The sequence below is a fragment of the Rhinopithecus bieti genome, unplaced genomic scaffold (assembly GCF_001698545.2).
Source record: "Rhinopithecus bieti isolate Rb0 unplaced genomic scaffold, ASM169854v2 scaffold_30917, whole genome shotgun sequence".
NCBI lineage: Eukaryota > Metazoa > Chordata > Mammalia > Primates > Cercopithecidae > Rhinopithecus > Rhinopithecus bieti.
In genome coordinates, this window is record NW_016813304.1 from 117,555 (window position 1) to 128,100 (window position 10,546).

The following is a 10,546-nucleotide window of genomic DNA, read 5'->3' on the forward strand; positions in this document are numbered from 1 at the left end:
GATAGATCGCGGCAGACTGCTGTGTTAGCAGTGAGGGAGGCTCCGTGGGCGTGGGACCCTCCCGGCCAGGTGTGGGATATATTCTCCTGGGGTGCCTGTATGCTTACAGCGCAGTATTGGGGTGGGAGTTACCCGATTTTCCAGGTGTTGTGTGTCTCAGTTCCCGTGGCTAGGAAAACGGATCCCCTTCCCCCTTGCGCTACCAGGTGAGGCGATGCTTCGCCCTGCTTCAGCTCTCGCTGGTCAGGCTGCAGCAGCTGACCAGCACCAATTGTCCGGCACTCCCTAGTGAGATGACCCCAGTACCTCAGTTGAAAATGCAGAAATCACCGGTCTTCTGTGTCGCTCGCGCTGGGAGTTGGAGACTGGAGCTGTTCCTATTCGGCCATCTTGCTCCGCCCCCCTGCTAAATCTTATTTTTTAATCTATGGGTCTTTTAATCTGTAAGATTAAATTATTTAAATTTATTATAATTATTATTATATTATTTTGCCATCTTTTCTTATTTTCTGTTTTCCCATGGAGCAAGTTGTCTTCTGTTTTTATTTTGTTTTTCATAGATTCCATTTTGGTTCTTAATGATGGTTGTGCTTAACTTAAAATCCACAATGACTTTTATTTACCCCTGCTGACTTTTTAAATGTATTAATATCTAACTTAAAACCCACAATGACTTTTATTTGCCCCTAGTGACTTTTTAAATGTATTAATATCTAGGTCATATTTTTAGTAAGACATGGACTTTAACACACTCTTATGTCCTTCTCTTTCTCCCCTCATGTTTGTATTGTCAAGAATTGTAGTTCAGATATGTAGGCATTGACATACTTTCTATGTCTCCTTTTTTCTTTGTTTGCTCTCCTATATTTTTTGTTAGTTTTGTTTTATGATAACAATAAACTTTACCAAGGTACTTGATCACCTTTCTTGTCATATTTCATGCAGCCTTTCCTGAATTTGTTTCTCTTCTTAATTGACTTATTAGAAAAATAGGTAAGTGTATATGTTTAAAATATATTTAGGTTACTTATTAAAATAATAGAAACTATGTGTGAAATTGAAATCTATATAGATGAAAAGGTGGTGATGAGAAGAAATTTAAGCATAAAACTGTCAGTCAATTTAAGAGACAGGAAAGGAAGAATTAAAAACAGTATGTTAGAAATAAGTCTATATTAGTAATCACAATAAATAAACATGGATAATAAAATAACTGAATCATACTGATTGAGTGAAAAACAGAAATCTTGCTCTGTGCTCTTTACAAGAGACCTATTTAATTTCACAATAAAAGGTCAATCATGTTAAACAGGTTAAGATCCATCAAGCAGATGTATTAAGCATGAACTAATATATAGCTAAGCATCCATTTCAAATTGTATAAGCAAAATCTGACATTAAAAGAAGGAATCAAAACTCCAGATGTATAGAGAATGATTTTAACTGACCTTTCTTGAAAAGGACCTTAAAGAAAACTAATAATCAGAGCTATGTGCATAGATGAGAAGACAAAAGAGATATCAAGTTTATATAATATTGTTGGAGGGTTACTTATATACCAAAAAAGGAGTGGAAAATTACCAACTCCTGGGAGAAATACTACATCCTAGTTTGTCAAGGAAATGGAACAAGAATGAACCTGGACACTTGTTGTGCCAGAAAGTAAGGAAAGCTCTCAAACACCAAAAATGGTCATATTACAAACCTAGGAGCCAACCTGAAGGGATTCCTACTAGTCTGAGATGAGAGAATCTTGCACATCTAAAAGAAAAATGATTGCAATTTAATTGCAACCCATCCACTATGTAAGAATCAGTGAGTATGAAAACATTGAGAAGCAAAATAATACAAATCTCATTGGTCATAGTTGGTGATTGCTTTGCCCCATCTCATTACTCTGAAAATTGATTTTTAAAAGTCAGTAAGTTTGGGAGATAATCAAGTATTTTATCTTATCTTTTTCATTAGGATTACATTTCAGGATAACCAGAAAATCTGTAATGGCAAGTTTTTCATTATAGAAGAATTATAGCATATGTATGCACAAGGAATGGTAGAATTACAGAATTAGACAACCAATTTGTAAAACCTAATGAAATCACAAATCCAGGAAATGATCATCATTTATTGCTAAAACTTTTAATGAAAGGTTTAAGAGAATCTTGGAATGCAAGGACTGGGCTGACAGCACCTGAAACCATTGTTCAGTTTAGCTAACTAAAATGTATTATAGGAAGTATATACGCAGGTATTCTTGTCAGAAAAAATGAACCGTAGTCTAATCAAGTCTCTGGAACAAAAGAACCAGCTAACAGGAAGTGAATAAAGAACTTAAACGCCACAAGAAAACAATTAGCCAGATCATTTTTAATCCTTCAGAATTCATTAGTTTGGAGTATATCTCTTATAAGCAGTATGCCACTTTATTTTAAAACTCAATTTTAGTATCCTTTTCTCTATCAATAGGCTTACTTGTCATCTTAGTTTATTGTTTATATAATTCTTTTTTCTGTTTAGATTGATTGTACTTGCTAATATTGAATATAGGTGTCTTGCTTTTATTGTTCCATTGGGGAAAATATTTGTAAATTTTTTGTTGTTGTTGTTGTTGTTGTTGTTGTTGTTGTTGTTGTTGAGACAGTCTCGCTCTGTCGCCAGGCTGGAGTGCAGGTGGCCAGATCTCAGTCACGCAAGCTTGCTCCTGGGTTTATGCCATTCACACTGCCTCAGCCTGCCCGAGTAGCTGGTACGCGCCTGCACCTCGTCGGCTAGTTTTTTTTTTTTTTTTTTTTTTTTTTGAATTTTTAGTAGAGACGGTTTCACCGTGTTAGCAGGATGTCTCGATCTCCTGTGACCTCGTGATGCCGCCCGTCTGCGCCTGCCAAAGTGCTGGGATTACAGGGCTTGCACCCTGGCCCGCCATGTACATTTAAAAAAATATTTTCAAGGACATTTTTGTGATTGTTAGTAAAGCTGAATACAGATGCCTGGACAAGGTGGCACTCTAGAAGTTTCATTACAGGAAATATATTATTGTATCATTGAAATATGGTATTATGCATATAGACATTATCATACAGAGCATATTAGTTCCAATAGAACTAATTATATTTTGAAGAGAAGTTTCTTTTAGCGTATATTTGTAGCAAGAATGGAGTATCTTAATGTCCAGTTAAATACTGTGAACGAGTTAATCTTGGGACACAATAAAATGAAATGCTACATGAAGTTTTACAAAGTAATATTAGTTATCTATTATTGCAAAGAAAATTATTTAATACTTAAACAGCAAACATTATCTACCCAGTGTCTGAGGTGAGAATCGGAAGAAGCCAAAGCGTGTCGTCAAGGTGCTCTAAGTAAGTTGCAGTAAGCGTCAGCAGGGAACCTGCATCATCTGAAGGCTGCATGTGGGTGGAGGATCACTTCTAAGATAGTGTTACTCACATGGCTTGGCAAGATGTTGCTGCATTTCTCAGTTGAAAGCAGAGGTCCCAATTCTCACACAGGTGCTGCTTAGGTTTTCTCATGACATGAGCTATACTTGTTCCCAGGCTAGTGAGGGGGGGGTTCTAAGAGAGCAAGAAAGAAGGGTGCTAGTGACTTTTATGACCGAGCCTCCAAAAGTTCATACCATCTCCTTATCCACTTTATTTCCGTATTCATCAGAAGTATATCACTAAGTTCAGCCATATTCAAAGGGTGGGAATTGAGGCTTCCTTCTTGAAAGGAAAGGATCAAAGTAATTTATGGCAGTTTAAAAATTACGTAAATTTATGGGGCATGTTTAAAAATGTACCGGTAAATAGATAGTCTACCTGTCTGAATGCGGAAGTTGTACACTATGTATTAAGTGAAAAAAGAAAATTGCAGCGAATTTGTGTCTTATTAAGGAAAAAAAATCGTGAGAGTATGAATGTGTTTGTGTTACATGGAGAAGTTTAGAAAAACACAGTGAAGACTGGTTATAGTTGGTTATTTCTTAAATGTATTTGGGGGAAGGTAGGCTTTGTTAATTTTTACTTATGATAATTTCGATGTTTTAAATATTTATGAATTATTTTCAGTAGAAGAATTAGACTCTTATTGTAATTGTGTTTAAATAATATTTTTATTTTTTAAAAAAATAACAATCCAAGTAGCTACAGATTGAGTTTTATTTTGTTTTACGTTTTAAAATTAGAGATCAGTCCATTTATTTTCTAGACAGATAAAACTTTCACAGTTTTCACTCCTGTAGTTTGAGTTTCTGAGCATCCCAAATCTTTTCTTTTTTTAATTTATATATTTAAAGTGGATTCATTATATTTAAAATTTATTAAATCTATTTTATAAACATTAAAATAGGCCACTAGATATTTAAATATATGGCTCTGAATGTTCTCATTCTTGAGTTCTTATTTGTGGTTAATGTTTTGTTGTTTAGACATGTATTTTCATGTAGTTTATTTGGAAAATAGTAGTTTGGTTGCATATTTTTTACCCTTGAATATTTCAGTACATCTTTCCTTTACCCTTCATTAACACATTATGACAGTATATGGAAATCTCAACTGAAACACTTCATCAAACGTTTTTAATTTATCTCACTTTTATTTAATAGGTAGTGCTGGGTTTAAAAACCTCTATGATGTAACTACATAATCTTGTACAAGTAACTTAGTCTTGCTAAACGTTAGTTTGCGTATTCATTTAGTGTGAATAATAATACCTTATTGGATTGTTCTGAGAGTAAATGAGATAACATAGCCCTATTCATAAACGTTCAATAAGATTTAGCTACAGCTAAGATGGTGCTGCTGCTGATGATGATAGTATTTGGCTTTCCTTCCATTTTATTGTAAACTCCTTAAAAGTATCTGTTTCCTTTATTCTTAGTAGGTACTCAATATTTTAAATTGAAATTTAGAATTGAGAATGTGTGATCAAATAGATACAATGAAAATTTAAAATAAATAAAAGGATTTGCCACATAACCAATTTATGATCTGTTCTTTCCACTAAAAGAATTACTTTAGGCAGTTTTAATACATATATTTATCTCTTCTCCATTCTAAAATGCATAATAGTAGTAGAAAGCTACCTACAACATGGGATTTCTGTGAGGAGTAACTGAAATATAGGTAAAAAACTTAGTAGTTAGTAGACAAGTGCTGTATAGGTGTTTCTTTTGATAGTGATGATGTTTCATGATTGGATATATTATTTAACTATTTGACTACTATTGTTATACCTCTCCTTACCTTTCTTGGTTTTCTTCTTTGTTGAAGTTCTTTTTGGCTTGCCACTTATGTTAATCTGCTAAATGTCTTTATCTTTGTCTATCTTCTCACTTAGATTTCTTTTTCCTAGAAAGCCTGATCTTTGACCAGATGGCAGTAACGTTTGAAGATGTCACTATTATTTTTACTTGGGAAGAGTGGAAATTCCTGGATTCTTCTCAAAAAAGGCTCTACAGGGAGGTCATGTGGGAGAACTACACAAATGTCATGTCAGTAGGTAAAGTTATCCCACCTCATAAGAAATAGTCAGAGTTTCTTCTAGGAGCAGTTTTGTTGAGTATTTTGTTTTTTTATCTGGGTGTTATATTGAGGTGTTGGAAGAGATAGTCTCAAAAATGTTTCTTAAATCAGGTCACAAATAGAAGATAAAGCAAGACAGATTCCAGGACACTTAGGTTGTATCATTAATAGATACTTGTGATTATTAGTTTTAGTTATTTTCTGCATTGCCCTTAAAACACATATCTCCATATGTAGTCAATTTTGTGTGGTCCTACATTTTTTCTCTCTTCATGCTATTTGTATATGTTAGCTTTTGTTGTATAACATACTGTGCCAGACTTAGTGGCTTAAAAACAAACTTTATTATTTTTTATGATTCTCATTGACTGGATAGATCTTTTATCATGGAGAGATTTGGTTGTGGCTGACTGGTCTAAGATTAAGCTGCCTGGCCTGACTCACACGTGGGGCAGTTGGCTCAGTATCAGTGGAGGTAGTGGGAATGTGTTGGTCACATATCTCTCTTCAAACAAGCCAACCCAAGCACACTTACATGGTGGGGGTCACAGGATTTTCAAAAGCATCGAGAGAGGGGAGGGACTTTTCAAGTCTCTGCTTGTGTGACTTTTGTTATTTTCCCAGTTAACAACGCAAGTTGTGTAGCCAAGCATAGAGAGAGTGTGGAAGGAGAATACCAAAGGTGTAGGTAAAGTAGTGAGTTAATGTAGTCGTTTTTTCTCAATCTACCATGCTATTCTAGAACAGAAAAATAGGAACAATATATTTTGTTTCTTATAATAATATCCAAAATAAAGTAATCTAATTATATCTCAGTCTTTAAGACTATTTCCATGAAGCAGTTGGCATTATTCTCATTTCTAACAGTGCCTGGTAAATAGAAGTTAAATCTTTCTAACAGTGCCTGTTCAAAATATGCTTGTGGAATGAATAAATAAGTGAATGAATGAATACATACGTGAATGAACAAAACAAATGAATTTCAGACCCAAATGGAGCAGCCAGAGTCATAACCCTCCTTTCCTACCCCCACCCACACATATATTCCTATCATTTAAAGATCATTGATTTAGATAATTGGAAATTTTTCAACACAACTTTTATCTCATTATGGGATTATCTTATTTTCTAGAAAACTGGAATGAGAGCTACAAATCCCAAGAAGAAAAATTCAGATACTTAGAATATGAAAATTTTTCCTGCTGGCAAGGCTGGTGGAATGCTGGTGCTCAGATGTGTGAGAATCAGAACTATGGGGAAACTGTTCAAGGGAAAGATTCCAAAGACCTAACACAGCAAGATCGCTCCCAGTGTCAGAAATGGTTAATACTTTCCACACAAGTACCAGGGTGTGGGAACTATGAACTGACTTTTGAAAGCAAAAATCGCAGGAACTTAAAATATAAAAATTTTATACCTTGGCAGTCATTAGAAACAAAACCACCCAAGACTATGGTAGAGAAATCTACATGAGTGGTTCACATGGTTTTCAAGGGGCAGATACCATCTTGGCATATCCAGGAAAACCTCTCCATGGAAAAGAACAGAAGCTCATAGTTCAGCATTCTTATATCCCAGTGGAGGAAGCCCTTCCACAGTACGTTGGGGTGATATGTCAGAAAGACCTACTGAAAGATTCAATGGAAGAAAACTACTGTGGATGTAATAAATGTAAAGAAATTTATTGTTGGAACTCACGGTGTATTTTCCACAAGAGAAATCAACCTGGAGAAAACCTCTGTCAATGTTCCATCCATAAAGCATGCTTCTCTCAGATATCAGCCTTGTATAGACATCCAAGAATCCACATAGGTAAGAAGCTGTATGGATATGATGAAGTTGACAGTAACTTTCGTCAGAGCTCAGGAGTTCACTTTCATCAGAGAGTTCACATAGGGGAGGTACCTTACAGCTGTAATGCATATGGTAAGAGCTTCAGCCGGATCTCTAGTCTTCACAATCATCAAAGAGTTCACACAGAAGAGAAATTCTATAAAATTGAGTGTGATAAAGACCTCAGTAGGAATTCATTACTTCACATTCACCAGAGACTTCACATAGGAGAGAAGCCTTTTAAGTGCAATCAGTGTGGTAAGAGTTTTAATCGGAGTTCAGTACTTCATGTTCATCAGAGAGTCCACACAGGAGAAAAACCATATAAGTGTGATGAGTGTGGTAAGAGCTTCAGCCAGAGCTCAAATCTTCGAATTCATCAGTTAGTACACACAGGAGAGAAGTCTTATAAATGTGAAGACTGTGGTAAGGGCTTTACCCAACGCTCAAATCTTCAAATTCATCAGAGAGTGCATACAGGAGAGAAACCTTATAAATGTGATGACTGTGGGAAGGACTTTAGTCACAGCTCAGATCTTCGCATTCATCAGAGAGTCCATACAGGGGAGAAACCCTATACTTGTCCTGAATGTGGGAAGAGCTTCAGTAAGAGTTCAAAGCTTCACACTCATCAAAGAGTACATACTGGAGAGAAACCCTACAAATGTGAAGAGTGTGGCAAGGGATTCAGTCAGCGTTCACATCTTCTCATTCATCACAGAGTCCATACAGGAGAAAAGCCCTATAAATGTGATGATTGTGGAAAGGGTTTTAGTCACAGTTCTAATCTTCACATTCATCAGAGGATCCATACAGGAGCGAAACCTTACCAATGTGCTAAGTGTGGTAAAGGTTTCAGTCATAGCTCAGCTCTTCGAATTCATCAAAAAGTCCACACAGGAGAGAAACCTTATAAATGCCATGAATATTATAAGGGATTTGATCATAATTCACATCTTCACAATAATCATAGAAGAAGAAACTTATAAATGTTGTTCATTTAGTTAACAGCTTCAATCAAAGTTTACCTAACCTTTAAACCCTAAAGTGCTGCTGATAAGGAAATCTTATAAATAACAGAAGTAATCCCAAGCAACATTTATAGTTTCCCCTATCTCCCACTAAGAATTATTTGCTTCAAAAGGAGATCTTTAGAAAATCCCTATATATTTAAAATTATTGTGTATTTTTCTTTACCTACTATAAATATAATGCAGTCATAAAATATATTAAACATTTAAGGAGAAAACTCTTCATTCTGTTTCATTCTAGTCTTTTTTTCTGTGCATTTTAGTGTGCGTGAAATTATATTGTGTGTTCAACTTTGTATTTGCACTGACTTCAAAACACTTAAATTTTGGTTTGAATTGAAACTGGCTGGCCATCTGTTAAACAACATCTCTTAACTCCCCTAAAAAGTCCCTAGGAAGTAACAGAAAAGATGGAAACACACAGAACTTAAAACTCAGTTTTGGCCAGTAGAATTCAGTTGTTTATGGACAAAAGTCACCTAATAAAAGATAGGAAAGCATTGTACGACCTTGTGTCTGAGACAGTGTTCTTTGAGTTGTTATCTCTGTCAACCAGAAAACCCAGGGACTGTCCTTCTGTTGCAGGGGTGCTTCACTTTGAGGTGACCACAGTGCACTCTTATCCCTTCCCTTTCCTGGTTTTCCATGCTTAATAATAGGTTCAGATACCATATAACAAGAAGTACAGAATTTTCTCTAAGTAAGGTGTGAAGGGTATGGACAAAAGTGCTAGAAATGGAAGATACTCTATTGGTTCAGAATTGGAGATCCAAGCAGTATAATTTTATTTAATCTCAGTAGAACGGAGTGGTAATAGAGAAATATCTGCAAGGACAGCATTGAACTCAGAACTCTGTGCAACGATGAACCCTGAAGCTAATTATGTAAGAAGAGAGTTTGGCCATTAGGTCAGAATAAAGTTAGTAGGAATACACAGTCCTAATTATTGATATACAAATAAGCAATACCAAGAGAAAAAAAAATGGGCATGTTTAGGAAAATTGGAATTGCAATACTGAAGAAAATAATATCATCCTAAAGACTTGGAAACGTATTGCCCTGAAAATTAGCTGCTGCAGGCTTCAGAGGAAATTTCCAAAAATGTTGCTGTCCTCAGTGGCATAACAGAGAACCTGAACTCAATAAAACTAGAGTAGAAAAACACAAGTAGACAAGAGTCTCTACAGTAAAAAGAGAAATAGGTACAACAAAGAAGGACTTCAGGGAGCTCTGAAATGCTGTATCAAAATTAATGCAATAAAAAGTAAAATTAACACTGAAGACTATAAAATAATTGATAGTTAATGGATAAACTTGATCTGATCTTAAATGTATCTGAAAAGGATAATGAGATGAAAATTAAGAAAAGACAGATAGGAATATCAGAGGATAGACGTGTAGTATGAGAATTATAGGTTTCTCTAAGGAAGCTGAAAGAACATTTGGCATAGAATCAATGATCAAAGACATTAAGAAACTTCTTCTGAGTTAAAAGTATACGGTCGAGGGGGGTGTGGAGCAAGATGGCCGAATAGGAATAGCTCCAGTCTCCAACACCCAGCGCGAGTGACACAGAAGACCGGTGATTTCTGCATTTTCAACTGAGGTACTGGGGTCATCTCACTGGGGAGTGCCAGACAATCGGTGCTGGTCAGCTGCTACAGCCGGACCAGTGAGAGCTGAAGCAGGGCGAGGCATTGCCTCACCTGGGAAGCTCAAGGGGGAAGGGAATCCCTTTTCCTATCCAGGGAAACTGAGACACACAACACCTGGAAAATCGGGTAACTCCCACCCCAATACTGCGCTTTAAGCAAACTGGCACACCAGGAGAATATATCCCACACCTGGCCGGGAGGGTCCCACACCCACGGAGCCTCCCTCATTGCTAACACAGCAGTCTGTGGCGATCTAACCACAAGGCAGCAGCGAGGCTGGGGGAGGGGTGCCTGCCATTGCTGAGGCTTAAGTAGGTAAACAAAGCTGCTGGGAAGCTCGAACTGGGTGGAGCTCACAGCAGCTCAAGGAAGCCTGCCTGTCTCTGTAGTCTCCACCTCTGGGGACAGGGCACAGCTAAAAAACAACAGGGGAAGCAGCAGAGGCCTGTGCAGACGCGAACGACTCTGTCTGACAGCTTTGAAGAGAGCAGTGGATCTCCCAACA

At 36.6% G+C, this 10,546-nt stretch overlaps 1 protein-coding gene across 1 annotated transcript in view; it reads left to right on the forward strand.

Annotated features, from left to right (window-relative positions):
• The window catches only part of ZNF214 (zinc finger protein 214), a 24,116-nt gene extending 15,501 nt beyond the window's left edge, over window positions 1–8,615 (forward strand). Inside the window, 3 exon segments of the mRNA XM_017847964.1 lie at window positions 5,353–5,499; window positions 6,655–6,954; window positions 6,957–8,615. Of these exon segments, the coding sequence (XP_017703453.1) occupies window positions 5,373–5,499; window positions 6,655–6,954; window positions 6,957–8,344 (1,815 nt within the window). The 5' untranslated portion in view covers window positions 5,353–5,372 and the 3' untranslated portion in view covers window positions 8,345–8,615.
• Window positions 8,616–10,546: the final 1,931 nt, after the last annotated feature.